This window comes from Podarcis cretensis (assembly GCF_951804945.1).
Source record: "Podarcis cretensis genome assembly, chromosome: 7".
In the NCBI taxonomy this organism is placed as follows: Eukaryota; Metazoa; Chordata; class Lepidosauria; order Squamata; family Lacertidae; genus Podarcis; species Podarcis cretensis.
This window is the reverse complement of record NC_137176.1, coordinates 13257780-13270164: the sequence shown is the minus strand read 5'-3', so window position 1 is coordinate 13270164 and position 12385 is coordinate 13257780. Positions and strand designations below refer to the sequence as shown.

Genomic DNA, 12385 nt, shown 5'->3' with positions numbered 1-12385 from the left:
CTTGCACTTTGACATGCTTTCGAACTGCTAGGTTGGCAGGAGCTGGGACCGAGCGATGGGAGCTCACCCCGTTGTGGGGATTTGAACCGCCAACCTTACGATCAGCAAGCCCTAGGCTCAGTGGTTTAGATCACAGCGCCACCCGTGTCCCAAAACATACTAATAATTTTCCTTATCTAAATAACAAAAGCAACACATTGTAAAGTATAGGACTTTATAGAAGAGTGGGGTAGGGAGTGGGAACAGAGTAAGACTGGAGAATTAGCTTTTGTTAGGTCTGTTGAGTTCTGTTTCCACACCAGCCCATTCAGACACCATGTCGCACAAATACATCCATATACAGAGTCTAGGGGCTCGGCTACCCTTCCACTTGATTGTATTTTCTAGGTGTGAGTCTGAGCTGTTTTCCCCTTGCCCTACTCCTTTCCAAGGGAAAACCTGCTCTTTAGCGATCATTTGGAACAAATGGCAGCCTAGGAAAAACTTGGAATTGCTGTTTGCTCTGATTTAGCACTATAGAGTTGTTTTCCCCAGGATGGGGAAGCAGCAGGACAAGGGGATGTGTGGATAAGCACTCAGTGTCTAAATATATGCTCCTTCATGTTGTTGTCGCCTATGAAAAGTCACCTTTCTACACAGTGCCAGTATTTTGCACAATTGAAACTGCTGTTCTATCATTCCAGTGTTGGAGCACCAACCACTTTGCCATTGATAATTGCTTATGTTGCTCCTCTGTTAGGTTCCATAGTATTCAGACATAATACAGCAATATAGACACATCAGTTATTTCTTCAATACAATATTGAGGTGAATAATGGCCACTGAGCTACCACGGCTGTCCTATTGCAGTGTCAGCAGGAATGGGGTGTTATTTGAACAGAATATAATGGCTGTCTTGGCCAGAGGAGAAAGAAAATGAACCCAAGTGTAGTGAATTAGGTTAACAGGAAAGTTGTATGATCACCTGGGCAGTCTAGTGCAGAAATGAGGATTGCAATTCTTAATTTCTCTTTACACCATGGATGGAGAACCTGCAGTCCTCCAAACATTTTTTACCCCAACTTTTATCGGAAGAACAATCAGGAATTATGGGAGTTGTAATCCCAGCAACATTTGGTAGGCCACAACTACCCTGTTCCTGCTTGTAGTTGCAGTTCATTATCTTAGAATTCACACGATTCTTGGAGGCCAACTCCCTGCTCAGTGTAGGATCTGAAGTGCAAGATGCAACTATAGCATGCCTGACAGCTGGCTGTCCAGCCTCCAGGGAAAGCGAGGTCACCACCTCCAACGGTTGTCCGTTCCACTGTCAGACAGCTGCTGCCATCAGGAATTGTCTCCTAGTTTCTAGTCTTTCCCTCTGGAACAACAGAGAACAAATTTGTTCTGTCTTTTGCATGACAGCCCTTCAGATATTTGAAGGTCACTGTCATCCCTTAATCTTCTCTTCTCCAGGTTCAACATGCCAAGCTCAGTCAACCATTCCTCATAGGACCTTGTTTGCAGATCACATGACCCAGTTTGTTAGTCTCTCTCTTTAAATATGGTGCCCAGAACTGGACACAGTATTCCAAATGTGACCTGATGAATATGGAATAGAGCAGGCATAGGCAAACTTGGCCCTCCAGATGTTTTGGGACAACAACTCCCATCATCCCTGACCACTGCTCCTGTTAGCTTGTGATGATGGGAGTTGTAGTCCCAAAACATCTGGAGGGCAGAGTTTGCCTATGCCTGGAATAGAGCTTAGCTATTTACTTTCCATGATCTGAATACTGTGCTTCTATTGATGCAGCCTAAAAATGTATTAGCTTTTATTTAATTTTAGTAGCCGCATCGCACTGCTGCTTCATGTATTCGGCTTCCGATCAACTAAGATGCCTAGATCCTTTTCACATGTATTACTGCCAAGCCAGGTTTCTCTCCCCGCCCACCCCCCCCATCCTAAGATTCATCCAGCCCACATTTTACCACTTTATCAACAAGGATATCATGGGAGACCTTGTCAGATAGTTTGCTGAAATTCATTTCCATGATCTACCAGACTATCAAGCAGGGAAATATGGTTGGTCTTGAACGATACATTCTTAATGACACAACTTCACACCACCCCAGTCCTAGGTCAAATAATTTACCTCCGTTCCCTCCTGTCAAAGGGAGGAGAGAAATTTTAAAAATAGCCACTCTTGCATTGCCGATTACCCCATCCATGACACATGACCAAGCACAGGATGTGGTACAACTCAGCTCCCAGTCACAGCATATCTCAAGTAGTAAGTAATCAAACACAGAGTTCATAATTTGGATGACAAGGCACACAACATTGGACTATGGGTCTCTGGCTCCACATATTGTGCACACTGGAAGCTTACAAGAGGGGGGCTTTGTGAAAAAGGCACTGTGCCCACTTTGCATGAAACAGCCTGGTCTCACAACACACATGTAGGAACTTGAGCACGTTGCTAACACTTGTCTACCTAGAACCCTAACAGGTACCTCACTTTGAGACTTCAGAAACAAGCATCCGACAGCAAACTTCACTCCAACAACTGAGGCTGCCAGGGCAGAGCACCCCACAGAGGTAAGCAAAGGAAATGGAAACCTCATTCTTCAAAGTGCAGCTCCCATGACTTCCTCCCTCTCAAACACTTCATTGCCATGCATTCCATAACCTACCTTGAAATAATGTGAATGCTTTGTCTTGTTTGAATGGTCTTTTCTAACACTCTTCCACTGCTCCCCAGATGGTGGGGAAGTCCTCATTGTCACATCCCTGCAATCTGCTTGTTGTTCAGCCATTCCCACAGTTGGCCAAACCCTCACGAGCACATTTGTCTTACAGGATCACGGCCCAGGTGCAAGGAGCAGAGCAAGCTGTCATCAAACATACAAAGTTTTATTGGACACCCCCCCAAAAGGAGAAAAAGTGAGTGGATTCACAGTCTCTGCCGTCTCTCCCCCACCACCATGTCAGGTGGGCTACTGATGCATAACCACAGGCACTCCGTTGGCACCTCTCTCTCACTGTGCATGCATAAATCCTCACTGCGCATGCAGCCAGAGGGAGTGCCTGCTCCAGCTGCTGCCTCTTGCTCATTGTTCCCTCTTTCTTTTGGTGTCCTCTCTGCAGGTTGCTCTCCCCCAGATACAGGTTGCACCCTGATCCACACGAACCAAAAGGGAGCCCCAGGAAGGAAGATGCTCCCAGCCGTTCTCATGTAGGGCTGCTGACCTGCTTCCTCCAGGGAGGCACCTTCACCACCTTCATCCTCGCAGCTTCCATGACAGCCAATAGTGCAACAAGTGGCTTTCCTGATGTGGTTCGGGTGCCGTTAAGAGACTCGGCTGCAGCTGCTCTGCAAAGCCCACTGTCCAAAGCACAGGAGCCCTGTTGGAGGGGCTGGGTGACAACCATACACACTGCCTTCTGTTTCAGGATCTCTTCTTGATGTCCAAGTGCTGCTCAATAAAGACTTTGACTCTGCCATACGTATTGCTTCTTCATTGCTAGTGAGTGGCAGATGGGTCTCCTCCCTGAGCCCAGCCTAATGGTATGCCTTCAGCAGGCTGCAGGATGGGTCTCTGAAGGCAGTGAGCTGGGAGGTGGAGGAGCTCAGCAGCCTCTCCTCTCTGTATTTGTTCAGGTACTCTAGACTGCGAGGGGGTGCACAAGGTGGGGTTGGTGCTGCAGGGGACAGAAATATGTGCCCTTTGATGCCTCTGGGTTTTGTGTGGGAGGATTGTTTGCTGCTGTGCTTGAGAGGTTAGGGAACAGCTCTGTAGCATTTTGCAGTGTGGGTTTGAATCCCAGGAGCATCCTCTTTTTTGCCCCCGACATCACATTTTTAAACGATGCCAAAGGTAAGTGAAAGCATCATTTCCCCCTTAGTGTACGCTTGGACTCCTTTCTGTCTCTTCCCAACTCCATGCCCTATGGCAGTGATGGCCAAACTTGGCCCTCCAGCTGTTTTGGGACTACAACTCCTATCATCCCTAGCTAACAGGACCAGTGGTCAGGGATGATGGGAATTGTAGTCCCAAAACAGCTGGAGGGCCACGTTTGGCCATCACTGCCCTATGGAGTCACCCAAATGTGTGTCTGTGACCACCCTTGTCGCCTGTCTGGTCCCTTTCTTTGGTTGCTTGCTTCTTTTGAACCCAAGGGTGGATTTTCTGAGCCCTTGGTGCAGAAGGGATGTGGGTGTTCTGTGCCCAGGGAACTATGTGTTGTGTGGGCTTTCCTCCCTCACTGTTGTTTGTTGTGCTCGTGAGGAGCATAAGGGAATCCAAAACCCTGTTTAGAGGAATGCCTAAGGACTGACACGACCTGGGTTGTTGCTGGCTCTGCCACTGAAGGCATGAGAATGCTGTTCTACAGAGGTGTCCCATTGTCTTGCATTCGTTGGCTGGATTTGTCTCTAGGAGCTCATGGAGAGAGAGAGAGATATGTGGAGGAAATGTTATGGTTGCAGGATTTGGATGTGCACTCCCATTTTCCCTCACACAATTTGCACTGCATGGAGGTGGTGGGACCCCAAATAGGGCTAAAGTAAGCCTCCGTATAGTAAAAGCTATGGTTTTCCCAGTAGTGATGTATGGAAGCGAGAGCTGGACCATAAAGAAGGCAGATCGCCGAAGAATTGATTCCTTTGAATTATGGTGCTGGAGGAGACTCTTGAGAGTCCCATGGACTGCAAGAAGAACAAACCGATCAATTCTTAAGGAAATCAGCCCTGAGTGCTCACTGGAAGGACAGATTGTGAAGCTGAGGCTCCAATACTTTGGCCACCTCATGAGAAGAGAAGACTCCCTGGAAAAGACCCTGATGTTGGGAAAGATGGAGGGCACAAGGAGAAGGGGACGACAGAGGACGAGATGGTTGGATAGTGTCTTCGAAGCTACAAACATGAGTCTGACCAAACTGCGGGAGGCAGTGGAAGACAGGAGGGCCTGGCGTGCTCTGGTCCATGGGGTCACGAAGAGTCGGACACGACTAAACGACTAAACAACAACAACAACAAAGCCTCCCTTGTCAAAAAATGGATAAAATATTGAAGAACACAATTGTTTTTCCAAATGGGTGAAGCAAATGACCCAGATTGACAGTGAGGGAGGGAGGCTCATAATTTAATTAGTTTTGTGTTACACTACTGGCTTCGTGCAAGCTTGCAAATTTAGCTGTAGATTGGGAAATTTGGGTGGCTTGGGGTGAAGTATGACAGGATAATAGAGAGTCTGCACTGGGATGTTACTTGTTTTCATAACTTGATAAACATAAAGACATTTAAAAAGTATTTATTCCTACAGCAAGCAATAACTGTTTACGTTTCCTTTATTGCTGAGAGAGTTCATAATTTCAGTAGCAGAGGAACCTGTGACGTCTCCAGCTATGCTAAATAGTCTGACTTGGGGCTTGTCTCTGTAAAGCAGACAATCTATGTCTATTTACAGTGCAGGAAGGTGGACTCTGTACAGTTCTGTTTATTATTACATTTACAAGTTTCAGCCATGTGCCTTGTGGTGTAATTAGTGGTCCCTTTTCAGAGGGGTCAGAAAGTATCCCAAACAGATACTAGTTTCATTTATGCGCACTATGGTATAATCATTGTCTTTGGGGAGGGGGGCACCACCTCCTAAATAAATGTCCAGCAGTTGTGCATAAGACTGACACAACTTCTGTACGATGTCTGGATAGCCTTTTTCTTGGTATCTTATGTATAAGTATTTGAATACACTGAATTCCAGACTCCTTGAGCGACAATTGTTAAATTTAACTGCTTTTTTTTGCCCAGATGCTTCAGGTTTTCAAATAACATCTGGTTGCTTCACATGAGCTAAACGATTCCAGCCTTTCTATCAAAATGGATTACCCTTAATGTAGATGCATATAATGTTATTGTTAAGTAGCAGCACTGCTAAGAATTTGTGCCTGTTTATGTATTTACACCAGCGGTAGGTTTTGTATGTACTTGTGCGATGAGAGAGGTTAAAAATCTAAATTTGTTTTTGTTTGCTAGCAAGTGCCCCAGCCTCACCTCGGGAAATGATCACTTTAAAAGAAAGAAAAACAGACTACGAGTCAACCGGGACAAATGCTACTTATGGAAATAAAGGAGAGCACACTTCTAGGAAAGACGCAATGACAGGTGAGGCAGATGTTGTAGCATGTTATACATTCAAAAACAATTGAAGCAAAAGTATTGCATATACTTGTACGCAACACATTTGTAGGCTTTAAGTTTTGCGGAGCATCTTTAGAGTCCTCCCCAAATGTAGATGTGTATTTGTATTGTTTATCATTATGCTGCGATCTGAGCTCCAGCTGACATTTCCTTGTACTTGTGATATTACTAGTGGCCATAAATTGAGCCCGTATATTTTGTATGTGCCGTGCATTTAAACAGGTGTGTATTGTAGCTGCAAGCAATAAAGCATTGCTGGGTTAGATAGGAAATTATGATTTCTGTTCCTGCAGCATAATGTTTAATTCAGTGATAAAGCTTCGTATAGGAGAGAAGCTTGCATTCTAATAGTATTTTTTCTTCCATGGGGAAAAGAGGTTTTATCTGCTTTTGTAACAACATTCCCCCCACCCGAACAGAAGGGCAGAGACGTGACTTGCACTACACATTTTGGCTTTGTGGTGTAACCCTAGATGAGCACGTGTCGTGATCTCTAGCTACAGCTTTTGCATGAATATCACATGGCTTAGCAGAAATTGGAATAACCATGCATCAGATGAGTACTCTAATCACCAGGACTTCATTTATATCTTTTTATCTGTTTTATCATTAGGGAGTATAATTTTTTTCCTACTATCTTTAGGCACACCTCAGTGAAAAATATCTCGTTCCTCCAAAACTCTGAGGAATCAGCTTAATTATTCATTGGTGTTAGCTACTGGGTATTTAAGACCTGGATGTTTGTGTTGCTTTCTGAAAGAGCTGCCACTCATCTCAAGTGGAGGCCAGATTATTCTGGGCAGAGCAGGAAGGATCTGGCCCATGGAGCCAGAAAGCTTCTGCACCCCAACCTAGAGGAATGTTTCATGTCTCCCCACCACCACCCATTTTCACTAGGGGGCTGTGCGGGGAGGCAATAAAGTGCATTAGTGGATTTGGGGGGAACTATCTCACCCAAGCCTGCTGTTGGGAACTGCTGCCTGAATTTGGCACTTTCTGCCAGTTGTGGGAAATGGTTGGCAAAATAAATAAATAACTTGAAAAGGAGAGAGATTGTAGGCTTTTCCACTCATTCTGGTTATGCCCCACCCACCCAACTCAGATTTGGGCTTAGACAGAGAACAAACTTACTACATGCTAAAAATGAAATTATTGTCCAAATGCACACACAAGAGGGAGGCATTAGCCGACTTGACGGAAACCTGATCAGGGACACTTGTGAAGAGGACATATTAAAGAGGCCTTGGGCATGTTGACCAGTCCTGTAATTTGGGAGGATTTTAAACCATGCAACTGCAGGTGGCTAAAGGTAGCTGTGACAAATCTGCCTTGGCCTCAGCTTGGTGACATTCTCCCCTCTCAGCACCTATCCATCTGCCAAGCTAAGCACTTGCTGGGCTTGTGCTGCTATCATGCCGAAGCATCTGTCCAGTTGTGACACCTTGCACGGTGGCGGCTCACCTTCCGTTCCCTACTACAGGCACAATTTTATATTTGTAGCAAATCCCTACATTAACCAAAAGTTTAAGGAGAAGGCAACAGAGAGATGGAAATGCGTTGTTGCAGCTTCCCTGGATATTTTTGGTTGTGCATAGAACCTGTTTAAACTTAGAGCTGTTCACTTTTCACTTTATCGAAATGGCTGTCGAAGTAAGATCTCTCCCCCTTCATTTCCAAGGGGGCAACATTTGCCCCCTGGGTGTGAAACATACAAGCATGGCAAGGTGGAGGGAGACTCGGCTACCGAGATGGGAAATCGTATGTATAAATATTAACAAAAGTAAATAATAAGCATTCGTAATATTTAATTCCAGAGGTGGTAAACCACAGGCCATATTGGGCGCACTAGGCCGTTTTAAATGGCCTTCCATCACAGCACTGGGCTTGGAGGAAAGTAATGGAAAGAAGATGCCTTTGCCTCCTGGCATCACTGTAGCTTCAAAAAGTCAGGATGCTTGATCCAAGAGGGGCGATCCAAGGGAATTTGCAGGAGAGGCTGCACAGATGCAGAAAGAGACTAAAGGGCAGGGGGGAAAGGATTGAGAGTGAGTGTGAGGAGGGCTGCAAGGGAAGTCGGAGGGAAGAGAATAAATTCTGGGTTGGCAATCTCAATAGCAATCTACCTAGGAAAGAATGGAAAATAGCATAGGATGTTACGAGAAACTCTACATTACAGAAAAGGAACTAGACAGTGGAGCCCAGGGGTGAGGAAGGATCCCAAACCCTAGTGGTACGGATCCCATCTGGCTCTTTCTTAATTTTTTAAGAATTCCTCCATCACATGGCTGAGATGACTGGCAGAATTCGAGACCTGGGAGAGGAGACGGTGGAAGAAGATTGGAAGAAATTTAAGGACTATTTGCAAAAATATTGTAAACTGTATGAATGTTAAGGAGGATGCTTGATCACAAACAACTTGGCACCATTGAATTAGATAAACTGAACTATGAAGATAAGCTAAATTTAGGAAAAAATCAACTTTTAGATAATGATTAGGCTAAACTAAAAAGTCAAATGAATATATCTAAAATTTAAGATATAACATTGGAAAATTAGATAAGGTGGGGACAAAGTGATAAATTGCTGAATTAATTTTTATATTTTGGAACGTAGGAGAGGGAGATGTGAGGAAGTCCAAAAAGGATAAGAAAATATGTTATGAAATGTGATGTTTTTTGTATGTTTCGTTTATTATGTTATAATTTAAAAAAAACTATTAATAAATATTATATATATATATAAAAAAAGAATTCCTCCATCACAGCATTGGACTTGAAATCTACAGGACCTCTAGACTGTGGTACTTGATATTTCCTTTCCTTGCTGAGGTTGTGAATGGTACCAGGAATCGGGAGCTGCTGCCATTCTAAACGTCTCATTCAACAGCAATTCTGTTACACTTAGGATCTAACACAATTTGCTACCACTGATCGCCAAATCCTTCAGGTGTTCACCAGGATTTCAGCTAACGGAGCCAAAAGATGAAACAAAATGTACAAAAGCTATGTCATAGCCAGCGTGGGATCCTTTGCTCCTCACTAGATTCTGATCCATCAAGAATTCGTGACCAGCTAAAAGGCAGCTTCCACATTCCGACAAGGTATTTGTGCTTTTAGTGTTGGATTGCAGTGTTTGAGACCAGGGTCGTCACTTCACACATTTACTAATGACCAATTATAGTATCTGTATAATGCAACTTTTGCATGTTCACATTAAAATGTTCCCCCCGAAACTTAACCTGTGAAGCAGGCCTAATGTCGGACTTAGCTGACATTTGTGATTTGTCTCTAAAGTTGATGACTTGATTTTGGAGGACATGCTTGCATGTCAGGATCTAATTTGGTAACACAGAAGGCCATACAAATATATTAATAGTTTATAGGCGCTGCAGCACATTCAAGCTTATTTAAAACTCCCTACCTACAGATTATCAAGCAGGCGCCTCCACTCTATTCTTTTTGCTGCCTGCTAGAAATGACATTTTGAATTTTAATCTTAACTTTTTCTCTGTTTGAAAGTATTAATGGCATCAATAAAAATTTACATCTTGTAAACTGCTTTAAGGGCTTTTTTTTTTACACTCAAACAGTGTATAAATTTCATGCAATTAAAAAAATATTAAGCAAGCTCTAGTAAAGGCAAAAAAAGTTTATTGCACTTTATCTACTCTGGCTTTTTTTCATCTTGGCTACTTACACCAGGGCTTTTTCATACATATTTGACCACCAATCCCTTCTCTCCCCCCCCCCCCATTTTGCCTGCAATTTTCTCCATGCCTCCTCTACACTCGCTTGTTTTAATTGGGCACAAATATACACAAGCAATATCCTCATTGCTGCCCTGTCATATTCAGCACATTATGAGCGATAAGCTTAGACAACAAAGCCAAAAATAATTGATCTACAAGAGTTTGCATTATCTGATTGACAACAGAGATCACAAGTCTTGTTTGCTTTTTCAGGTTACCTCATCTGAGCCTGGGGCACGTTGTTACCACATCAAATGAAGCCTCGTCTGAAGAGAAAGGGAAGAATAAATGAAAGAAAAACATATTCTCTTTGTGTATGAAATGTATACATCACCTTGAAAAAACCTCAACAGGCATGAAAACAAAACAGGCTCAGCCAATCTTAACAACAGTTCAATAAAACATACTACAAAATTGCAGCTTTGTGGGCCTTTTTTTTTTTAACTCCCCCTGGCCAGATATTGTACACAGGTCTTCTTTCAGATTGCGTTGCATGTACAGATATATGTTTTCCAATAGCATAAAGATATTAAACACATGTGCACATATCCTGCCTCTGAATAAGTGCTTAAGTGCTAGCAGGGAAGGGAGATGATGGAAGAAAGCAGGCTCAATTAGAATGACCCTATTACTCCCAGATCTGACGCTTGAAGGAATCTGGACTAAAGAGTGGGACAAAAACCCTGAGTTTTTCATTTCATCCCCACTAGTAACAAGATTTGGTTCCAATACTGTATCTATTATGTGTTCAGATATACAGCCTCTCCCATGTCACCAGACCTTTTATTATTATTATTATTATTATTATTATTATTATTATTATTATTCAGCTTCACTTGGCAATCTCTATTATCAAACCCTCCTTACAAAAATCAAAACTACAACACCCATGTCCGATTTTTTTTTTTAAAAAAAGCTTTTTGATTGAGCTGCTTGATGCCACCTCACTGCAGATTTCTAAGCATCCACATAAAGTGGCCTCGCAAAGGAGGAAGAAGAATGAACCCAGCATGACTTCCAGATAAAGAGCTCTGAAAGCTAACAAGCAGCTAATGTCACACTTGTCTGACTTTGCCACAAGGAACAACCAGGACCCATTCAGCAAAGGGATAGTCTGGCCACATTGGTAACCTCAAGCTTGGACTACTGTAATGTGCTGCCCTTGACATTGGTCTGGAAACCGCAGCTGCTGCAAAATGCAGCGGCTGTGCTACTCACTGGGGTGCTTTACTACATGCATGCTGCAGCAACACTTTTAAATTGCACTGCTTGCCAGCTACTGAACCATGTTCAAGGTTTTGGTTTTGACTTACAAAGCCCTGAAGCACTTGGAACGAGGCTGCCTACAAGAGTGCATTATTTCCTACTGCCCTCTTATGATCATTGTGTTCCTCTGATAAGGCTTTCCTAAACAATCGCAACCTTTGTGTTTATAAGTGATTCACATGCTATTTTAAAAGCCAAGTTCTATATGGCCACAAGTGGTTTGTTTACATGCAAAATGGCGAATTTGCAGCTTAGACTATGATATGCTATGATGTTCCTGACTCTTGGGTTTCAATCCTACTGGAGATAATGAGCCATTAGGGTGTAATGAATGCCACATGCTATAATTATCTGTTCTGTGAACAAATATAGATGGCCTGTAGCTCTTGACAGTCAAATTCACTGAGTGACTCCATGCTCTGGTGTATTAATGGAAGAAAAATCCCTTCTGTCATAGCGTATTGATTATTTTATACATCTCTGTCATTTCCCCTTTTAGTGCCCTTTTCCTAAACTAATAAGCCCCAAGATGCTTAGCCTTTCTTCACAGGAAAATGCTCCTAAACCTTCATCATCTTAATTCACCTTTTCTGTGACTGCTCCAGTCCTGCAATAACTTAAACTGAAATGGGGCCATCACCAGAACTGTGTGCAGCGTTTTCAATGTGCCTGCATAACTGATTGCTAAGAAATGCATTATGATGCTTGCCTGTATAAACCATGAATTACCCTTTTCACTTGCTACTAGCTGGCTTTCTGTTTGGTAACACAATTCCCTTTTCTCCCCCTCTTCTCATCTTCAGCTCAGAACACTGGAATCTCTACTTTGTACAGAAATTCTTATGGTGCACCTGCTGAAGATATTAAACACAACCAGGTATGTGGCCAGAGCAATTCATTGGTTTTTGAGCCATAACAGAATCAAACACATAAAGAAAATATGAATTGTGGGGAGGGCATTTTTGTGAAACTGTTGCCAAACTCTTGGGTTTACTTATTTTTCAAATTAAATTTATTTATTTTTCAAATTAAAGTGATGGCCTAAACGCTCATGATTTTCACACAGTGTAATTCGAAAATATAGAATCAAAGCCATTTGAAAATAATATAGAATCAATGCAATAAACTTAGTATTATACTAGTTCCAGCACAGGAATGAGGGCATAATAATGATGTAGTCTTTAACGAT

General features: G+C 43.0%; 1 protein-coding gene and 1 long non-coding RNA gene across 9 annotated transcripts in view; one reads left to right on the top strand and one right to left on the bottom strand.

Annotated features, from left to right (window-relative positions):
• Window positions 1–10692, bottom strand: part of LOC307220971 — a 54177-nt gene extending 43485 nt beyond the window's left edge. For both annotated transcript variants that reach the window (XR_013841235.1, XR_013841236.1), the window contains exon 1: window positions 10149–10692. This is a non-coding gene — a long non-coding RNA (uncharacterized lncRNA). The remainder of the gene's footprint in view (window positions 1–10148) is intronic.
• CTNND2 (catenin delta 2) overlaps window positions 1–12385 on the top strand; it is a 528002-nt gene that overhangs the window by 510548 nt on the left and 5069 nt on the right. For all 7 annotated transcript variants that reach the window (XM_079984908.1, XM_079984909.1, XM_079984910.1 and 4 more), the window contains 2 exons: window positions 6018–6146; window positions 12000–12073. In XM_079984908.1, coding sequence (XP_079841034.1) covers window positions 6018–6146; window positions 12000–12073 — 203 coding nt within the window. The remainder of the gene's footprint in view (window positions 1–6017; window positions 6147–11999; window positions 12074–12385) is intronic.